The 21,810-nt window shown below is 37.1% G+C and overlaps 3 protein-coding genes across 4 annotated transcripts; 2 read left to right on the top strand and 1 right to left on the bottom strand.

Annotated features, from left to right (window-relative positions):
- The first annotated feature begins 884 nt into the window (after positions 1–884).
- On the top strand, positions 885–4,526 carry LOC105051928 (V-type proton ATPase 16 kDa proteolipid subunit). Its single transcript, XM_010932577.2, has 3 exons — positions 885–1,119; positions 1,205–1,490; positions 4,206–4,526. The coding sequence occupies exons 1-3, from the start codon at positions 1,044–1,046 to the stop codon at positions 4,336–4,338; spliced, it is 495 nt and encodes a 164-aa protein (XP_010930879.1). The 5' UTR covers positions 885–1,043; the 3' UTR covers positions 4,339–4,526.
- Positions 4,527–5,355: 829 nt separating this feature from the next.
- Positions 5,356–6,502, top strand: LOC140851444 (acetyltransferase At1g77540-like). Its single transcript, XM_073242975.1, has 2 exons — positions 5,356–5,703; positions 6,227–6,502. Exons 1-2 carry the CDS (start codon positions 5,404–5,406, stop codon positions 6,296–6,298), a joined length of 372 nt encoding a protein of 123 aa, XP_073099076.1. The 5' UTR covers positions 5,356–5,403; the 3' UTR covers positions 6,299–6,502.
- A 5,531-nt stretch (positions 6,503–12,033) lies between these two features.
- LOC140851443 (F-box protein 7-like) lies at positions 12,034–19,458 on the bottom strand. 2 transcript variants are annotated; one of them, XM_073242974.1, is made up of 12 exons: positions 19,301–19,458; positions 18,034–18,120; positions 17,699–17,811; positions 16,034–16,150; positions 15,860–15,956; positions 15,068–15,141; positions 14,824–14,877; positions 14,636–14,737; positions 14,433–14,491; positions 14,059–14,266; positions 12,517–12,599; positions 12,034–12,428 (listed from the first exon to the last, which is right to left on the bottom strand). In XM_073242974.1, the coding sequence occupies exons 1-11, from the start codon at positions 19,308–19,310 to the stop codon at positions 12,540–12,542; spliced, it is 981 nt and encodes a 326-aa protein (XP_073099075.1). In that variant the 5' UTR covers positions 19,311–19,458; the 3' UTR covers positions 12,034–12,428; positions 12,517–12,539. The 2 variants fall into 2 exon arrangements, with proteins under 2 accessions (XP_073099075.1, XP_073099074.1); XM_073242973.1 differs by having other exon boundaries at positions 12,365–12,599.
- Between the last annotated feature and the right edge of the window lie 2,352 nt (positions 19,459–21,810).

Genomic DNA, 21,810 nt, shown 5'->3' with positions numbered 1-21,810 from the left:
ACCTCATCATCTAAGCTTATTCTCATGATACACCATTTATTTGATATATCTAGCAAAAAATTTAAAAGGTGTTTGGTTCTCAATCGGAATGGGAATAAAAATCAAAATGATTTGAAATCGGAATCAGAATAACTAAATTTTTTAAAATATTTGGTTCGTAACCGAAATTAAAATTGAAATTAGAATTGAAATAGAAATTTAAATTCATAGAGGAAATAGAGATTGAGTTCTATATAAATTGAACCATTCCACTTCTGAATCGAAATCGGAATGGAACTCATCCCAACCAAGTGGTTGAAATGGAAGTCACTCATTTCGATTCTGATTCCAAACCTTCACTCTCCAACCAAATATCTCTTTACCAGTTTGATAACTCGATAAAACTTCAAATCAAAATTAATTTTAATTTTAAAAATAAATGATATCATGTTGAAGCCCAGATTTAACCAAAAATATTCTCCCCATCAGAATTAGAAACTTGGCATGTGATACATGCGAGAAGGAATGCAACTCTTTCACAATATGAGCAGTAGACCTGCTGTTGACATGGAAACTCCAAATCAATTATTCAACACTGGTACATGCCTGAATGAATCCAAAATGCAAATGTACTGGCACCCAAAAGGCCAGCCCTGGACCAGGGTAGAACGTTCGCAATCTTATCCTACGTGCCAACATATGCCACAGTTAAATAAAGCCTTCCCACATGATTATTATTTGTCCACGCAACTCACGGATACGGAACACAATTCACTTCCACATTTCCGAAATTCTCCCTACATCCATCTCCGATAGTTCTGGTTGAACTTGTAAATTAATCAAAACCTGGGGGCACTCCCATACCTCTGCGATCACCAGAATCCATCCGATCTCTTCCAACCCCGCTCTCCCCCCCCCCCCCCCCCCCCCGGCCTTCCATATCCCCAATTCTTTCCTCCTTCTTCCTCGCCGAAAATTCCATAAATTTTGCGATCAGGGTTCGAAGGTCCGAATCGAGGTTAGGGTTTCCCAAGATATCAGAGGTTTCTTCTATCTCGGCGACGATGTCGAGCTTCAGCGGCGACGAAACCGCTCCCTTCTTCGGATTCCTTGGCGCCGCGGCCGCCCTCGTCTTCTCATGTGATACCCTGGTTCCTCTAGGGTTTCTTCCGATCTCCGATCTCAGGTTTTTGCATTTTGATGAGGTTTTTCTGGTGGATTTCAGGTATGGGGGCGGCGTATGGGACGGCGAAGAGTGGGGTGGGGGTGGCGTCGATGGGAGTGATGCGGCCGGAGCTGGTGATGAAGTCGATCGTGCCCGTGGTCATGGCTGGAGTGCTTGGGATCTACGGGTTGATCATCGCTGTGATCATTAGCACAGGGATAAACCCTAAGGCCAAGTCGTATTACCTCTTCGATGGCTACGCTCATCTTTCCTCTGGGCTGGCTTGTGGTCTTGCAGGGCTCGCCGCGGGCATGGCTATTGGAATCGTTGGCGATGCTGGAGTCCGGTAACGTTTTATTGCCTCTTTTGATTTATAGATCTGGATTTCTGGATTCCTAGATTCATTATGATGTCTGCTTAAGTGGTGCCTCTGTAATCTGTATACTTTGGCTACGTCTTCTATGATGATTAATTCATGTTAAAAGACTGATATTATGATTTTAGTTAATATATGTAGGGTTAAGTACTATCAGTCTCATCACGCTGCAAGGCCAGATTTTTGATACATTTTTGTAGTGAATATATGCCTTTCACTATTGTCAGATTCTACAAAAAAAAGTTCACGTGGATGAAAAAAGTTCACATGGATGATGATGATCTTAAGGATGATAAGGTGATGGGATATGGCTAGTATTTTTGGGCCATGGTTATAGGTGATGAGATGAAGGATTATGAGAGATCTTCATTTTAGGTAGGATAGAGGGTTGTGAGAGAGATTGAGAGAAATTAGATGGAATCCATAAGTATTCTGATTCTGATTTAATTTTTCATATAATCAATCTTTGAGTCTTTCTACTGTTGTCGGGTTCAAGTTCCAGTCTCTCTACTGTTTCTTTATATATTGTTTTTTGTGGTTGCAGAAGATGGTGTTATAAAATTTGACTGATTTTACCTTTCTATGTTGTCTTGCTAGCTCTATGGATCCAATTATGATCCATAATAGTTTGTGGATTTTTCATGACAGGTTTTTGTAAAAAAGTGTATGTGTTATATTTGAACAGAGATCAATTAGTACATCCGATTCTTTAATTGTTGTTTCAGAGAGATTTTTTATCATTTTCTGTCTGGTTATTTGTTATTTAACAGTTCCCTTTATCTGTGATCACTCACATCTAAGATAAGACGTAATTTGTTTATCATTATGATTTTAGGTTTCTGCTTCTTTAGATGATCATGGGCTTGCATGCTTCCTTCATTGCTACTTGGTTGATGTATACAATTCATATTCAATTTGTGAATTCTTTGCTTCATTTTACTTAGAAATTAATTAATAATGGTATGTGTATTGTTGTAGTATCAGAGTTATTTGTTCATTAGTAGATTGATGGTGTGCTTATTTCTGCTATAGCAGCATACTCTTGATGTTAGTTTTTGGGAAAGAATATTTGCTTTTTCATTATTACTTGTCATCAGCTGTTCTTATTGCTTCCACTTGTGAAAATTGTTTTTTGGTTTGGAAGTAAAGTTAATTTCCTTCTTCAGAATATGACCTCACCACTGCTGGCTTTTCATGAACTTTCTTCCGTGTATAAATCAAAGTAGAACTTATATAATGTTTTGGCAAAAGTTTTATAACTGTAACTCATTTGTATATGGACATAGATCGCTGACTTTGAAACTAAAGCACCGGCTGTTTTTAAACAATATTTGAAGAAAGTGGAAGGACTTAAGTGCCATCTACATGATGGCAAACCAAGCTATTTCTAGGATGAGTTAACCTTCTGTGGAAATTTTTGTAGAAACCAGATTCAGTTGATCAACTTGGTGTTGATGTGATTGTGTTGAACAAGAAAAATTTCCCCTCCTTCTGTAATGTGTACTTGTAAGACATGTAATGAGTACATGTGTGCTGGAGAAGGTGCTGAGCTGTTTGCTGTTTTTGAAGAGTTGATGAGGCAAAATATGGTTTGTACGTGTAGTTGTGGATATGATAACTAGAACTGCAGAACCAATTAGTAACTTGATGCGTGGGATGAATCTCTGATTTGCAAATGGAAATTGTAACAAGTTTATGGCCAACACCAATAACCAAATGATGCAAGATTGGCCGTTCCTACAATCTATCTAATTTACAAGATTGTTGGATATAACTGAGGCTTTCTATTTCATAAGATGGCACTAAGTTGGAGTTGTTATATGATCGCGATGTTATAAAGTAGAGAAGATCAAGTTTCACAAGATTAGTGTCTTTTGCATGAGAATATGGAGTCGTCATGCACTAGCACTTAAAAGATAATGTTGTAATGAATAATAGGCATAGATGTCCCACCAAATCAGTTTAGCGGAGAAGTAACTGGAACAGTGTTGCACATGTATCGAAGGCCCCACTGATGATGGATTACATTAAAAGATTTGGAAGGCTGCAAGCCAACATCACAAAACATGGAAGTTCGACTTTGGTAAGGATTTTGTAAAGCTTGTGCTGGTAGAGGATGCAGGTTTAATAGGAACACATTGCAAATGAGTGCTTGTTCAACTGGCCTCAAGTGTTTTTGATTTCAAATGTTGATAATGGTCATAGTGAGGTGTGGAGGTGCAGAAATTAAGCATGATGTGATGCTTGTTTCTTATGGCAGGTCAGATGTCTGAAGTAGCCTATAGCCTGATAGGAGCATTTTGCACCTTAACTTTTCATTTCTGTAGAATGGATGACTTGAGCCTTCTCATATAATGATGGCCCTAATGTAAAAAAAATTAGCCATTTTCTTATGATCTACTTGGTCACTTTATTTAGATGAGTAACTATAATCTCTTAGCCATTTTCTTATGATCTACTCTGTCACTTTATTTAGATGAGTCACTATAATTTCTGCATTGTTCTTATCTTTACCTGTTAATTTGGTGTTTATGAGCTGTGTGACTGTTGTCTTTGATCGAATATTTTTAAAAATCCGAATTTGCTCACTTAGATTAATTTGTAGCTTGCCAAATGTGTCTGAGCATGATGGTTTTCATATGGTAGTGCTGAATTTTGATGATTTCTGGTTCATGTTCTTTGCAGGGCCAATGCGCAGCAGCCAAAACTTTTTGTCGGCATGATTCTCATTCTCATCTTTGCTGAAGCACTTGCCTTGTACGGTCTTATTGTTGGCATCATCCTTTCCTCTCGTGCTGGCCAATCTCGGGCAGACTAAGAGGCGAGCAGCTGGCTAAAAATGATTCTACGAGCCTTTGTAATAATTATATTGAACTTGAGGATTTTGTTAATTTTGTGATTCCATTGTGATGGTATTTCCAAATGCCGTAACAGATCTTTCTACTTTGTGATCTGACATCTATGTATTAAATTTATTGATAGTTGCTCAAGCAAACAGTAGCTTAAGTGTTGGCTCGTTTCGAGTTTTTAATAGGGTTAGTAGGGGTGGAAATGAGCTGAGTAGCTATTGAGCTCAATTCAATTTGATTATCATCGGATTCAAATGGTAAAATACTTGATTTAAGCTTATAATCTGGTATATATATTTTATTAATAATATATTATTAATTTAATATTATAAAATATAATATTTTATTATATTTTTTAAATTATATTTTTAATTATCATCCAGGTTCGAATTTAAGTTTGAATTTGAATATGATTTGGTTGATATTTAAGCGGAGTTGGTTTGGGGTATTATGTTTTTAATCGAGTTCAAATTTGGATTTTGTTTTTTTTGGTACAGTCATTCAAATTCGGATATTAATAAACTGTTTTGAATTGAATTTTCGATCAAGTTGAGCTCGGGCTTCTAATTATCTAACTTAGCTCAGATGGTTGCGCCCTGGGTGTCTGGGAATGCTCACTTTGTGATGGGCGGATACAGTGACTTGTTTGGTTATGGCTGATTTTGATTGACATACGATTGACGTACAGCTAATATGAGTGGCACGAGTATCCTGTGTCTTCTTATTCACAGCATCAATCTTAATCTTGACGTTGAATGTATCTATCGGTTTGAAGAAATCATTTCAACCTGGGTAAAAAATAATTTCCGTTCTCAGTTTTCCCGTTGCTTCCATCAAGCGTTTTTTCCTTGTCGAGGGTTGTCCATAGCAGTGTGATGTCCGATGAATTGATAATGTGGTGAAATTACATCCTCCACCTCGAGTGGTGGGTCATACGACGGCTCGAAAGGGGTCCATCCGACTCGGGCCCAAAGACCTATTAAGTTCCCGGCCGGCCCGTACCGAGTCCGAGCGTCGATCGAAGCCGAGAGACGATGGCGAAGGCGGCAGAGGGGGCTGTGGCTTCGCCGGCGATCGTGTGGAACGAGAAGGACGGGAGGTTCGAGACGGAGGACAAGCAGGCCTTCCTCCAGTACCACCTCCGAGACGTCACTATCCTCGCCGTCGAAGGAGGCCAAGCTAAGGAGAAGAAGAAGACGGCGATGGACGTGGTCCACACCTACGTGCCCAGGAGCAAGCGGGGGTTGGGCCTGGCCGGCCACCTCTGCGTCGCCGCCTTCACCCACGCCCAGCGCAATTCCATGCTTGTCGTCCCTACCTGCTCCTATGTCTCCGTAACCTCTCTCTCTCTCTCTCTCACACACACACACATAAAATCTTTACTTAGACCTCCTCTCGAATAGTTTATGGGCATTTTTGAACTCCTTTCTGTTGAATTTTGAATATTGATTCGATTTTTGTTATGGTTCTATCTTGATTATGATATCTAAAGCCTCAAAGTTAAAACTTTGAGCAGTTAGGTTAAATTGTGATTTCAAAAATATGGCTAAATGGATTTAATTCCTCAAATGTAGTGGATCATCCAAAACAAAGCAGATGAATTCATCGAGGTTCTAAATATGCATATCACGTTTGGAACAAAAAAAATTTAAACTCTGAATGCAAGATTTGTGTGCATGGACTACTCTAGTTACGCTGTAAAAAAGGAATCTTTTTTTTTTTTTTGCTATAAAATTGTTGGTTTGTCCTTCCATCCCTTTAAGGGCCAAAGGCTTCTACTTGTGCTTCTGTTCATACGTCAATTTTTAACTGCTGTGGGAACTGGCAAGTACTGATTAGTGTTTGTCTGTTCGGCAGGACACATTTCTTCCTCGAAATTCTTCATGGAACTCACTTGTATACAATGAGGAGAAAAAATCATGTATGTGAAATTCTACAGTGTGCTTTTGGCTTTCTGGAATAAATGTTGCATGTTAGTAGAACATGTTTGTTGTCTTCTGTTATTGATGTTGAGACTAAAATCTTATAACTAGTCAATTGTTTGTATTCACTTCTGAGCCAATTTTGTGACAATATATTCTCAGCTTTTGGACAAACCATTTAATCCTAGTGAATGAGTTCCTTTTGTATTCATATTTCCTGTGATATGCTTGGAAGTTACTTGTGTTTTCCTGTGGAACATAAAATAGGTAATTTATATGTACTGATTCTCTGAATATGAATCACTCCCAACTTTCTGGTGCAACCAACAAATATACTAAGATGGTTGAAGTTTTCATGGAGTTGACTTCTCAGCTTAATCAGCCCAAGACTATCAAAATAAGGAAAAGTTGTTATGGCCTTTTCTTCAATTTGCTTGGCTATTCATTTTGAAAGACAAGATTCATCCTGGCAAGATTACTATTAGTATTAATCTGAACTTGGTAAAATTGCTTTATAGGTTGGGCAAATGACATTTTTGCTCAAATTGAATGGATCTCTTTTTAGAATGCTTTTTAAAGAATTGATGTTAGTATTTATAAAATTGGTTTCGAATGGAATGTGAAATGATGTATAGCTTAAGTTTGATTAGTTCAGTGACAATATTTTCACTTGTGCCTAAAAATTGCACTTTTCAAAATCCTTGTTGTCATGATTATGTGTCTTCGTTCTTCTCCCCACCATGCATTAGAGTCAATTATTTCACTTAAAGTAAAATTTAGATCTTGTACGGGTTTAGACAAGGCTGGGTTCTTCTCTTTTTTATAAAAGATGAATCCCATATAATATATTGGTAGTCTACGTTATTTCTCCCAGAATCAATTTCATTAATGCTCAAGATTCAGTGAGTATAGGTTCTTTGCCTCTCATGTATTTATAGGCCCTTTGAGAGATTTGCTTTAATTGTGAAATCCAGGTCAGTTATGTATGGAAAAATTATAGCCATCTATCTGTTTAATTTTTTTTCTGGGAAACCTCAGTCAGCTGGAGATCAGATAAATTGTATGGCTGGAACTTCTGTACAGTAAATCCTTGATATCCATCCAATAGCATGGGTATCATTCACAACACATCGGTGGCATGTTCAACCTTAAATCATAGGCTGAGAAGTGTCTCATAACTAGGTTGTTTGTTAGTTAAAACCCTTTTTCTTCCAAGGAAAAAAAAAAAAGAGAATAAAAAACATTAAGGGGGTGTTTAGTTCGCGACTGGAATCAGAGTCGGAATCGGAATCAAAATAAATTGGAATGGGCATCAGAATGGTCATACCCTCCGAAGCGTTTGGTTTGTGACTGGAATCGGAATAGGAATTGTGATTTGAATCCTTAGGGGAGAATTAGGATTGGGTTTTAGAGGGATTGGGCCATCCTATTCTTTCTCGGTTATTGGAATCAAAGTGGGACTCCCCCCAACCAAATAGTTGAAATGGGAGCCACCCATTCCCATTTCAGGCTCTAAACCCCCCACCCCCAACCAAACGCCCCCTAAGTGCCTTGGCCCCTCCCCCCACCCACTTCTGCATGCACAAACATGCACACACAGAAAAGAAAAATGAAAAAATGAACTTTTTTCGGGGAAACATTTCATATGTTCATATGAAGTGTTTATTGCAAGCAATCTATATTAAAGGAAAAATTAGATTTCAGTTTTTAACATGGATTTCTTTAAAAGATCAGTGCTCTAGACACCCACATAAGGAACGGGATTCCTATAGAATGGAACTCTCATGATGCAAATTTAGGTTCATCTCAGGAAGAACCTTTTTTTAATGCCTTGTTAGCGAGATGAGATTGTATGGTTGGTATAGTTACATCTATGGTAGGTGTGGTACTTCGATACTAGTCAGCACCTAAAATGACCTAGGCCTTGCAAGAGCTTGGTCGCACTCTAGCCAATGGTGAGGTGCCCCCTCTAGCAATAGGTATAACTCTATTCAAAAATTGCATTACACGCACGCCCTTTTTGATGGCCGTAATACTGAGATCCATGGTGATGGAACTTTTTTCACTGCTTAACATACCTAACCACACCACTTAAAGTTTTAAAAAAGCAAGGTTAGATGTAATAGTTATCTGTCTAACCCAATGTACCTCAAACTATATATGTATATATAATATAAAAAATTAAAAAAACAACAACAACAATAACAAATAAAATGATGCGCACAAACAATTGTGTAAACTGTTCATATGAGTCCTCTCTGACTTTGGTATATGGAATCCTTATTATAAATCTCTTCACATTGTATCTTATTCGTGGCAATGTTAAGAAGCATCTCAGTTGCATCCAATTTCAGGAACCAGACTAAGCTTATCAAGAAGATTTCAAGAAAACCAAGCACACATGGATTTTAAAAACTGGATTGGAATCCTAGGAATAGCCAAGGCAAAAGTCTTCTGGTTATAGGCTTGGAAATAATTAGGTCAAAATGGTGTAATTATCAAATAAATATCTTATATCACAGGTGGGACAGATGGAGGAATGAGAATTTGCAATGACAAAACCTTAACACAAAGAGACTCATTTGCAATATGTACATTATACAGCGGCTTGTATGTAAGAATAGAGTCAATAAGTTTGAGATAGTCCCTACAGGCCACTTGCCTGGACTAGTTTAAATTCCGTAAATAAAACTTATCTATAATATTTAAATTTAATAGGACTTGGAGGTAATTTGTCTTATAATGTACTTGAACTTATGTTGGCATGTGGCTTGCCAAGACTTCTTCAAAACTCAAATTTAGTGAGAGGACTTATCTTCTATGCTTAGCTTGAATGGGCACTCACATGTAATGTTCTTCTTATTAAGTTTGAACTGAACTAGTTGTTGCATGCCACATATCTAGGGGTAGCAATTTACTTTGCCCCATCAGTACCTGACCTGACCTAATGGGGTGGATTTTACTCAATCTGTTTAGAATCAGTGGTAGGATGGGTCTTCATTCCAAAACTGTAGTGGATCTGGGGTGGATGCAGATAATGGCAATGCCCACCTTGAACAAGACTTGGTTATGTATAAGCTTTGGTGATTATGATGATAATGGGGAAGAAAGCATTGCGATAGATCATGATCAAGATGAATCATGTGAAACTTGAAATATAGAAATTGGTTAGTCAAAGATGTTTGCTAACAAATCAATAATAGTTGGGAGACATCCCTCAGGCTTCAATTTAAAAGTGCACACTACATAAATCTAATGGCCTTGAGGCCTTTTCCCCACCAAGAAGTAATGATCAGTAAGGTTGTAAATTCAGAAAAAGAGGGGAACAAAGGAACTTTATTATAATAAGACTGAAGGTTGAAACAAGTAGCAAGCCATGTGAATTCTCTGCTTATGCATCCAATACTTAGTGACTCCCACCAACATCCAAACATTGGAAACCAATCCACAAGTTGAATGACCTCCTGTTGTTGGTCCAGTGCAAGTCTAACACCCTGTGCATGCAAAAAATGAAAGAGAATTTATATCATAACTCATGAGCAAATATGACCTGTTCCAGCTTGAATGATCATTACTGGATACTGTAATGGATAGCTATTGAAAAAGATGGTCAGGACTCAGGAAGACACTAAAGCTCTTACCCTTGGTAACTTCCATTACTCTGGATCTCCTCCTTTGGTGCCTGAGCTGACTAATGCTTTGGAGTGGACTAACTTTGATCATCTGGATCTCATATTCAGTGCGTCAGATGACTTATGATATTTATTGATGTAATTGCTCCTCCTTAGGTCTGCATATGCCCTAGTTCTTCTTCTGACTGCCGTTGTGCTTTCCCCATGAAGAACCCATCCTTGCCTTCTTCCATCACTTTTTGCCTCTCATGTCAGCTTGTAAGTCTTAAAGAAAGGAGGATGAGAGGAAAGTGAGGGATGAACGTGCAGATGGATGTCCCACAAACTGAATGAGTGCCCTACATAGAGCACCATTGCAGATTCATAGACCCTCCATGGGGGACGTTAGCACCTTTAAGGGATGCTATCAGTCTTTCATATTTGATCCCAACTCACCCATCAAATAAGGAACAAAAGAAAGAGAAAATCTCTTAACAAATGAACCAAGATGGAAAGGAAGAGAAGCAAAGTGTGAAGATAGAGAAGCTACATGATGGTGTTCGTTTAATTGATTATAAGATGAATAGCAAAGCCTTGCTTTTATCTTAAGAGATAGAGTGCCCATGCTATTTGTGAGATCACTGCAGGTAGAATAAAACTAGAAGATAGATTGACAAACACACAGACAAGCATTTCCTCGAGTCATTATGAATCATGAGCTTCACAAGAATAACAATAATAATTAATTGGACTAGATGATTTTGATTTTTCCTACTCTTGACCTATGAAACCTGCTCTAATTGATGCTATGCAGGCACCAAGAGAAACCTAATGACATTGGTTTTTCTTGCATTCACATACTTGAAATTATTAGAATGTTGAAATGTAGGATCAACAATGACAGATGAAAGGAGGGGATGGCTACAAGCTGTTGATGAAGTTGTGAGGGCTTCTTCAGTTGGGCATGACTTTATGCAATGATAATTCCTGGAGCTTGTCCTCTTACAAAGGCCTTACTTGTTTTATGGAGATTGGAACTTAGGGCTATAAAGAGAATTGGATTAGCAGAATGGAACCATCAACCATTGAAGTGGCTGAGAACAAGGGCTTGATGTGATGAGAGTGCCTTTGGGTAATGGGTGGTCTTCATATATAGATGTTAACAGGCTAGGGCAAATCCAGGGAAAGGATCTAGTCAGTAATTACTTTGTAATTTTAAAAAGACTCGTATGCATGAACCCTGGTCATCCGTATCCAGTCCTGGTTCTTTCCTGAAATACAAGTCTTGGTTCCTCCCCTTGAGATAAAATCAGGACCTACTGAAGGGTGTGATGGGATTAGATTCTTCCCCTAATCATAAAAAAATAATCTTGTACAAGATATTGTTAACCTTGATTCTCTCATGAAATAAAGTTCATTAATGCAGAGAGATTGTGTTAGCATATGTTCTTTTTCTCCTATATATTCATAGATCTTTTAAGATATTTGCATTGATTGTGAAGGGGAAGGCTGCATCTTAGTGTATCTCAGGAAAGGATTAGCTAATATTTACTTTCTAATTTTAAAATTCCTTCCAAAAGAATTTATTTTATAAATTACTTACCATGCATAAACCCTAGACTCCTAGTCTCCTCCTCTCCTCCTTGCCACTAATGTTAAGTCACGGTTCTTTCCCTCCGAGGTAAAATCTGGTGTGATTAGTATACATCCTTCCCTGTATGTCTGGCAAGATTTTTTTTTTCTTGAGAGAGAGAGAGAGAGAGAGGTGTACAAAGTATTATTTACCTAGATTCTCTATCTCAGAATTAAAGTTCATTAACACTTGAAAATTTCATTAGCATAAGGATATGGTCCTTTCCCTTGCATACAGTCACAAATTTTCTTAAGAGATTTTCTTTGCTTATGAAAAATATTGATCAATATGGAAAGGGGCAACTATAGGTAGATGACCAATTATACATCAAGTTGATCCACAACACATGTAAAGACCCAACCAAGATCGACATCAAGTTGATAGGAACAGATGGCTAAATACAGTTTATTTCACTGCCAGAATCGAGTCCCTGGAATATGAAAAGAACAACATGTGGCTGCAGGCACCAAACAGCATAATGAAAAATGCATCAAATACTTTCACAACACCTAATAACACTGCATTATTAACATGTTTCATGGCGTAAAGTGTTACACAGTTGACATGTTTCCTTCTTCCGCTTCCATATAGGTTTCTCTAAAACAAATGGATTGGAAGCACAACATGACTGTAAGTGTGCCAGCAATTGCAACTCCTATTATACAGCACAAGCTTAAGAAAGTAGAAAAGAACAAATTTCTTCTTAAACAAGAGAACCCTGGATCCTGCAAGCATCCAAAGCCGATCAATATAACTATGAGAGCTTTACATTGTACCCTTAAAAACTTGTCCAGATTGGAGGATTAAAAATAAAGCCAGATGGTTCTGATACCAAAACAATCATACAAGGGCTGCATGTCACCGGCAGAACATAGCTTCCATGATCAAGGTTCCTTGAAGCGAAAACAAAGTTCTTGATAAAGATGACAATGTTTGGTGAAGATACCAATCAAAAATAAAAACAAGCATGTATACATTTACATGAAACACCAAGCACTTCAGCATCAGCCAGGAACAAAGTAATCCATCTTGTCCACAGGAAGATTTAGAACTGATGTTTCCACCTGTAACATGTCCAGAAGATATGATTGTTATTCCATTGTATCCACAGGAATGAAGTATAATAATGATAATAATAGTAGTAGTACTAACAATAATAAGGGAATAAATTATTTGTTCTCCATCCAAAACAGGTTATTATATGTTTTCCAGACATTTGACTGCCAACTTCACCCATTTAACCCATGCACAGAGTTCACTGTATATTAACGCTTTATATCCTCAGATAGTTTGCATATTTTGCCAATACTGTCTGTTTCACTTAGTTTGTAGGTCAAACTACTTTACATAATACACTGAGGGGGATGCTTGGTTGGGGAGAGTGGGGATCTAGAATCAGAATGGGAATGGATGACTTCTATTCCAATCATTCGGTTGGGAGAAATCCCATTCCGATTCCAGAGTGAAATAGGAATGACCCAATCTACATAGAACTCGATCCCTACTCTTCTCTATGGATTCAAATTTTCATTCCAATTCCGATTCCGATTTTGGTCACGAACCAAGTGCTTCAAAGAATTTGGTCATTCCGATTCCAAGCCATTCTGATTTCCATTCCGATTTCGATTCCAGTAGCGAACCAAGCACCCCCTGAATGTATTTTATCTATTCAGAGTCGCCCATTTGATATCCTATTTAAGCAGTTTTATGCTTCAAAATAGTCTAACTAATATTTTAACATCAGAGGATAATCTTTGTGGTCAAATCTAGACAGAGTAACGGCAGAAGGTGGTGAAACACACAGTTTCATAACAACAAACAATAAAAGCACCGATTGCTTCAGAGCTCCACTCCTGATATTCAAATTTTAAAAGAAACCATTTGTTTCAAAGGGCAGAAAATGCTCTCAAAGCCAATAATAACAAAATGAAGAATGCCTCAACTGGAAGGCAAAACCTGTCTGTTTGAAATGAATTCAAACCTCTGAAGAAATTCAAATCAGAAGTGAACTCACAGTGGATGTACACTCATGCTAATAATATATATCAATTTTTCCGTGGCACAACTAATAACAAAGTCAGCTGCTGTAGAAGCTGGAGGCACGGATTAGTCAACCAGCATGCAAAGCTAGCAGTAATTAACTTGCCAGGTGGCATAAAGTGCATATTTGAGATGTGCATTGCCCCAGATCCAGAATAAGGTTAAGCAACAAATTGAAATCATCAAAGAGGCCCACTACAAGATGTATCTATTTTGCTAAGTGTATTAACTTTCATATAACCAGATGCTTACCAAAGATAGAAATGATTTCATATACACAAAAAAAGAAAAAAAAAAAAGTTACTGCTTTCCTAAGGTTCTCAAAGAATCAATGATGTTTGTCAGCTGAATATTGAACATGGTCAGAAAGAAAAGTAAAACGAATGGTACACACAAACGAAACTGTATAAACTAGAATTAAAGAGCAACTAACTCTAGTGACTATTTCACTAATAGTACAGCATTAGCTAGAAAGTCCCATACCTCCTCAAATGGAACAAATACAAAGGGTGTCAAACCCCTTCTGTGAGAAATAGCAGGTACATCAGGGTTGTGCGTCTCATCCTCCTGCCAACCTTCTACAACTGCAAGCATGTCTTCCCGATTGCTTATTTCACTTTCATTTACACCAGTTGTAAGAAGTTTTAAAAGATCCAGCCGATTGTTTGCCCCAATTGTAGTACCTCTAAGCCTGCAAAAAACCAACCAGTTTAAAAAGAACCTGGAAGTGTATCCATATATGTGGCGTAACAATTTAGCAGTTGATGCACGTAGGTGCACTGAAGCTTCAGTTGTGCACTTTAAAAGCTAAATGATGCTAGAAGGTACCATAATGAGCAGTATTATTAACAGAATACCTTAGGAGCATCCTTAAAAGAGTGTGGCGTGAGCCTCGGTACAACAGGACAGCTTCAACCTGCAAAAAACAGAACAAGATATGGATAAACGAGTCAAAAAATTTCTAGCATCTTGAAAACGAACTACTTATCTAGCACTGCCAACGTGATAGACTTTTAGAAGCATGTATTTGGAAAGAGTTTTAAGGCTTTTGAATACAGACATGGTCTTCAGCTAATATGTAGTCACCCTTAAAAACACAGTCTGCCTTAGATGCACGGAAATTCATGCACTTTGCCACCTCCTTTACTCTTTGAGAAGAAACCTGGTAGTATAAAATAAAACCATCAGGACAATATAATATATAGAACAAACTTCTACTGACCACTTTCACCAGTTCATGATTACAACCTTGTAGATGAACTTCCCACTTGGATAAAATCTCAAGTAACGATAGTAGCAGACCTACAAAGCAGAAGAGATAGTTATAGATCAAAGCCTAAAAGGATAGGGCCCACTCGAGGAGAAAATGAATAACCCACATGCCCAATATAAGGATTTGTTTTCTCTCAATCAATAACCATCTGACATGTAAACCACAATGTAAACCGCCCATAGACAATTGAAACTATAAAGCCATAAAAACATATCATACCACATGGACAGGATTTGTAACTTTCCACTCTGCAACTCCAGTACGAATATAAGTATTCCTACTCACGTACAGGCCTAATAAAATGAGAAAGGTTTAAGTCAGTTTTTTCCCCTTTTCATGCCAATAAAAAGGTATGCCCGACAATAGAACATAAATGAGGGAAGCTTAATTTAACGGACTGCAGAATCATGAAGAGATAAAATAAGTATGACATACTTAAATGTTGCAGGATCCTTTTTTCTTTTAAGGAAAAGGAGTACATATAGATCTATGTTACTGAGATTTGAACTTTTATCTTAAGAAAAATTTCCTTTGTTCTACTTTTCTAGTCTTGGTGAAAAATGTGATCGTATGAGAATCCCTCTAGTACTTGGTGCAGATACAGTCTTTGTTCATGAACATTCAGCCTACAAGTGATGTCTAATATAAAATGAAAGATACAAAGGGTTTTCCAGAAAAAAGTTAGCCTTTATTCAGGGGCACTACAGTGGGGAAAGGCAATTTTCCTTCTCAACACTCCTTGTGTTAGAAAAATCACTGATTTACCAGAATAGCAATAGATGTTAAATCACAAAGACAAAAAGGAACTACCAGTATGTTACTGGGTGGCCATTGAAGAATGCATTCATTATCTATAACATCAGCAGACTCAGACAGATATATTGTGATGAACCAGCTAACCATATGAAAACTAGTACCCTAAACCAAAGAAGTTTTTGAATGGAAGCAATCAAAAAGTCATTATGAGGACTTTGTCTCAAGCACATCGAATGGTGCTTAGTGAGTATTTACCATCACTACGAATCCTTGGCCTCTGAACCCACATTTTCCTCCAAGAACCCCCGTACATAGACTGGGCAATCTTGTAGTTTGTTTCTGCTCCAGACATCTTCACAAGCAGGTTTATATGTTTCAGTTGATGTTGTTGCAAATTAAAAAAAATTGCTTTAACAGGAATATAAGTACCTGCCAAGTTTTTAGGCACAAAGGGCGCCATAAACTGGGATTACGGATAGTATATCTCCACTTGCGGCAGACACATGCTGCCCTTCCTAAAGTGTAAGGACTCATTCGTGCAAAAACCTATTACGATAATTCATGTCATTACACAAAAACTGTTAGCAGTGGATGCAATCAGTACTTAGTATATTGCTGAGATATGGGATCCTCATCTGATAAGCTAAAAGATACACCAATTCATACAGATGTGAAAAAAGGTAAATACTGGATAAAAGTAGCACACTGAACATCAAATATACCATATCAAGACCATGGCACACAGGGGATCACTCCACAAAATTGAACCCACTTCAGGGTAGTACCACAGTGCTATGAATGAAGTATGTGAACAAACCTCGCTGAATCAAAACTTAAACATTTTAACATTATCTATGGTTTATAGACAGTGAGCCAAAAAAACATTCTCATGCAACATTTTGCACTGTTAAAAAATTTCAGCTCATGAAGAAATTATTAATTTGAAGCTCATTAAATATTTTACCACAAATTAATGATTAAAATAAGGTATTACTCTTTTATTCTAAAGCACGTGAAACAAAAATCATGAATAGCTTCTCTTTCAACTTCCTAAATTTATTAAATTAAATTTCATCAACATAAAAGCATCATTTCATTTCCAAATGTTTTCTCGGTCAAAATCAATAAACTTATTTTAAAATATTATTAATATGACGAAACAGAAAATTAGTAGATATCTTAGAATAATTGCATAAAGGAAAGCTTACTGGTGGCGCCAGTAGAGTTTATAAAGATAACCTAATAAGAGGCAGCGCAATGAGCAATGAAAGCCAAAGAGGCCATGTTGGACAAAGGGGCTTGGGGCTGGGATCTCCACGGAAGGATCAAAGTGGAGAAAGGAAAAGACATGTGATATCTTGAATAAGAGTAGTGAGCAATAACATTGTTAAGCATGCTTTATCTGAAACATGACCTCTGATGGAAAAATGTCGCTTTGAAGAATTTGTTAAGGCAACCACAAGACAGACAGACCTAGCTAAGCTGGCTAGCATCCCTCTCCATATGGGAGAGGTCCAGAATTTGAATGCTGGAGGTGGACATCCAACTGCACTTCTTTAAGGGGGAAAAAAGACAACTTATGACATAAGTACATACTTTGAGTAGAGTTCCAATATCAACTCATATCAGTAAATCTTATAATCAATTGCCCTTTTCGACTATAATGACATACTACAGCTCGAACTAACCAAATTCATTTTCTCTTGAACCCGACCTGCATGCTAACTTGGATGCATTCACTTGAACCAAGATGATACCCCCAATTCAAAATATCTAATGTACACAACCCAATAATGTAATTTATACTTCTTAGGTGTTAAATTTTCTTGATTTATCAGTAGAATATAGATATCAAACAACTGTAAGAGCTACAACCAAACAACTTTATTTAAAAAAAAAAAAGTAGAAGCCGTGGAATCTATGCAAAACTTGGGCAAAATGAAAATCTGCATCAAGCTACATGCTTTAAAAGTATATTGTAGTCCTCCCAAACATGCTCATCTTATGCAGATGAGCATAAATTTCAAATCCATACAGCATATGGGGAGCACTTTGATATCTTTTTACATGATCGTGCTGAGCATTAAACAATACCTCAAAGAGCAATTCATCCGGCAAACAGCGATGTATAAGGGCTGGATCAGAAAAAGGTTTACTGCTAACACTTCCAAATGGTGCAACAGGCCGAACCCTAATCCCATATAGATCTAATGAGAAAACCAAGAATAAGTAACAAATAAATTAAGAAACATCCAAAAAAAAAATGAAGAGACATTGGATTCCATGAATTATCCAAAGATCTAGTAAACAATAAACTAATAAAGTAGACTGCAATTGCAATCATTTATTGAACAAACTATATACAGAAGAAAGGAGCATCTGCACAGGTAAATAACCATCAGTCCCACATACAGGTACCACAGACTTACTCAGCCAAGGTCTTTCTGTTCCAAGGAACTCCACAGTTCTCAAACTGGAGAATGAGCTAACTTCTGAAGGAACTGGTATGGAGATGTCTGCATAAATGCATCAACAATGATATAAGCATGGCAAATATCGGATAACAACCAAAGCAGTAAATAATTATGCACAAATGGTGCATAAACAATCAAAATTTAACAGTTTGGGCTTCCTTTTTTTTCAGCTATCAACTAACCGTCAACCCTCCACTCTTTTAAATCTATGCTTGGGACTGGCACTGGTGGTTTTAACCAAGGACTGAAATTCTTAGTAGATTATCTCTAACAATTGAACACCTGAAAGCCTTGTTTTCTGATCAAAGACACCACAAAGAATGCATTCTATTCTCTCAGTTGTTTCCCAGTTCTGTTTGAAAGTTCATAAAAAAAATTAAAAAAAAAAAATTTAAATGTTGGTTTTTCTTTCAGGGAAAGAGTACAAGTGAAATAGACATCCTTTTCCTTAGATAGGGAAGTTTACTCCATTCAGTTAAACCCACGAAATGCAAAGCTCAAAGCATTTATAAACAAGCAAATTGAGAATTCAACCGTGATAACAAATTATCAAAACTCAAAAAACTTATCAAATTAGGTCTTTGATGGGTAAATTCATCTTTCTTTACACTGAACCATCGCATGCACATACTAATACCAATATCCCCTCTTTTTTTTTTTTTTTTTTGAGTAAATACCAATATCCCCATATTAATATCCAAATATTCCTAGTTTCAAGATAGTGAGAGAGAAGGAAAATGACAAGAAAAAAAAAAAGAAAAAACATAAAGCGCTCGGAGTAAATGCAATGAAAACCAGAATTTGTGCCACTTGAAACAATTAAAGCTCGAAACAACATGATAATCCAAATATTCTCGACCACGAAGTAATTGGATAACAATACTAGAACCAATAATATCGACAAATGGATTGTAACATGGATTACAAGCACGATTTGTACAAATTCATGCGAAAAATCCCTTCTTGACCAGAAACCTACATTCAAAACCATACAATCCGTGGGCACCAATCGAAAAGTCACCAACTTTATCTCCTTTTTCACCCGCAGAGTCATGCAAAAGCCCAAATAAGGAACAAAGATCCCATCTTTTTGAGAGATCGAAATGCCAGAAAATCCCGAAATTTCTCAGCGATTACGAAGGAATCTCTGTAGCGCGTACTAATTTCGATCGATTCAAAATTAAACCACGATAGAGGGGAAATTCGTAGATAGAGAAGCTACCTGAAGCCATTGGAATAAGAGATCGATGGATTCCTTTCTAGTTTCTACCTCGAGCGCTGAGGGAGAACAAACGACTTGGAGAAAACCTGGACATATCTCTCTGCAAACCGTTGCGAAAGCCGAGGACCGACAAGGATAAAACCCCGGTCCCGCCACCAAATCCTAACGGTTCATTTCCACACGGACGGCTGTGATTTCTTCCAGACGATGAGTGAAGCTTCCCGGGGTCTGGGACGTCGGGGGTCCCAGATTGCCGTCTAGAATCATCTTCCCGCCTGATCACCGCCGTAGATTTTAGTACAGACTTCTGATCCGAACCGTTCAATTCTCCTAATTTCGTACTGGCCGGGACAAGTTCTCGCCTCGTCTTGGTTTATTTTTGGGCTAACATTTATTGAATTGGTAGCGTAGGGGAGCCCAACCTAACCCAATTCATAGTTCCGGTCTGTCTGGGCGACAACCACAATATTTGTGTTGGATTTTGGGCTGAACCACGAGTCCATTACCAGTTGCTCCTAGGTTTGGTTCCGCTATAGTAGAACTTTACGCTAGAGAGGTCCAAGTTGCCGATCACAGCTGTCCATTTATTGCACGAAAACCATGATTGACAGGGCCTCACGAGGTATACAACGTATAGGCCATGGGAAACCATATTAGATCCCTCTTAATCATTGTCTTTATGAAATACACAAGCAACCATGATTGATAGGCTAGATTTTTCCAAATCTCAGGGGTTGTTTGGTTTAGAGGAGTTGGGATCTGAATTCGAAATGAAAATTGATGATTTTTATTTAAACCATTTTGTTGGGAAGAATCTTATTTTAATTCTGTTTGATCACTGACTTGAACTAGCACTTGCTGCTATTCACTCAGCAGATGATCAGACGAGATATTAATTGGAGAAGGACTGATCGAACTTGCCTTTTCAGAAAGTATGAGCATACAGATTCGTAGTGTTTGTTTGAAGATTCCACTATACCCTTGTCATTTAAGAAAGATACTCTAGTCTATATTCTTTGTCTTGAATCATAAAAGAAGGACAAGAGTTCGGACAACTAGCATCACAACTGAAAATGCTAGAACTACTTACTAGCTATCCGACAATAGTGAAAATATGTGAAATAAGAAATATGCGAAAGAAGAAGAATGTGCTATGTCGGATATTGCTGTAGTTGATGAAACAACTATAGTGAAAGGCTAGTTAGATACCATAGGTAGAGCATATTTCAATATTTTGGAGAATCACTTTACATTGGCACCTTGGCAGGTAGATCCATCCTACTCTCCAAACCTCATCTCTGCTTTGCAGGTTCCCGATCCTCCTTCAAAAATGGTGATGTAGGCAGATTGGTAGGGCTTAACATTACTAGTGTTTGGACTAGGTGAATTGGGAAAAAAAAAAAGGGAAGGATAATGTTTGTTAAACAAAGTAGCATTTTTAACATTTTCCTGCTCATCTTGGAAAGACTACGGAAAAACTATAAGATATTATCTGTTCTAGCTCATGATCTTCTAATTTATCAAAAATCATAAATATTTCGATCAAAAATTTATGGTTCAATGTGTAAGGTATTGTCCGTTCTGATCTATTATTATGATCAAAGACTAATGATTCGACATATGATATTGTTCGATCTGATCATGAGCTTCATGATTTTATCGTTCAAAAATATCTTATACGGAAAAGATGTCATTTTTTTATATTAATCAAAATTTATTTTAACTCATTATTAATATAAAATTATTTTTTTTTTCTACATCATAATAATAAAAATAAATTAATATAATTATTTATTTTTTATTTATATATCTTCGACTAACGGGACGTTGGGTTCTTGCCTCCTGGGTGACGCCTGGGGAACACAACATGTCCTTGTCTCTTGGGCCCAGCAAGCAGGGTACGTCTGATGTCCCGACGCGACCCATCTCCCCATGCAGGAACGAAGTGTCAGATTTATTACCATTTGACCGCCTCAGGTCATTGGGATATGGAGCTCTTTTTCCGAATAATACAAAAAAAAAAATTTTTTACTAAAATATATTTAAATCAAACTTATTTATCAAAATGATGTAAGAGGGAAAAATGCCATTTTGAATGGCGTTTTTCTCCCTGCCACGTCACTCCCCATTTCCACGGTGGCATCGTCCCCAAAAAAAAAAAAAAAAAAAGGAAGAAACGCCATTTGGAATGGCGCTTTTAAAAACGCCATTCCAAATGGCGCTTTTAAAAACGCCATTTTCAATGGCGTTTTTAAAAGCGCCATTCAAAATGGCATTTTTTAATTTTTCCACCCAAAAATAAAGGAAAAAATCGTGAGAAAATGGAAAATTATGTTTTTTAAAATTTGAAATTAGTAAGTAAATTAAAAATTTTAATTTTGATTGAATTTTAAAATATAAAGATTTGAATTTGTAATTCATTAAAAAAATTAATTTAGATTTTTTATTTCAAATTTTTTTTAAAAGATGTCCAAAAAAATCTTAAAAATTAAAAAAAAATTATCATAGAA

Source organism: Elaeis guineensis, chromosome 9 (assembly GCF_000442705.2).
Source record: "Elaeis guineensis isolate ETL-2024a chromosome 9, EG11, whole genome shotgun sequence".
NCBI lineage: Eukaryota > Viridiplantae > Streptophyta > Magnoliopsida > Arecales > Arecaceae > Elaeis > Elaeis guineensis.
This window is presented reverse-complemented; position numbering and strand designations above follow the sequence as displayed.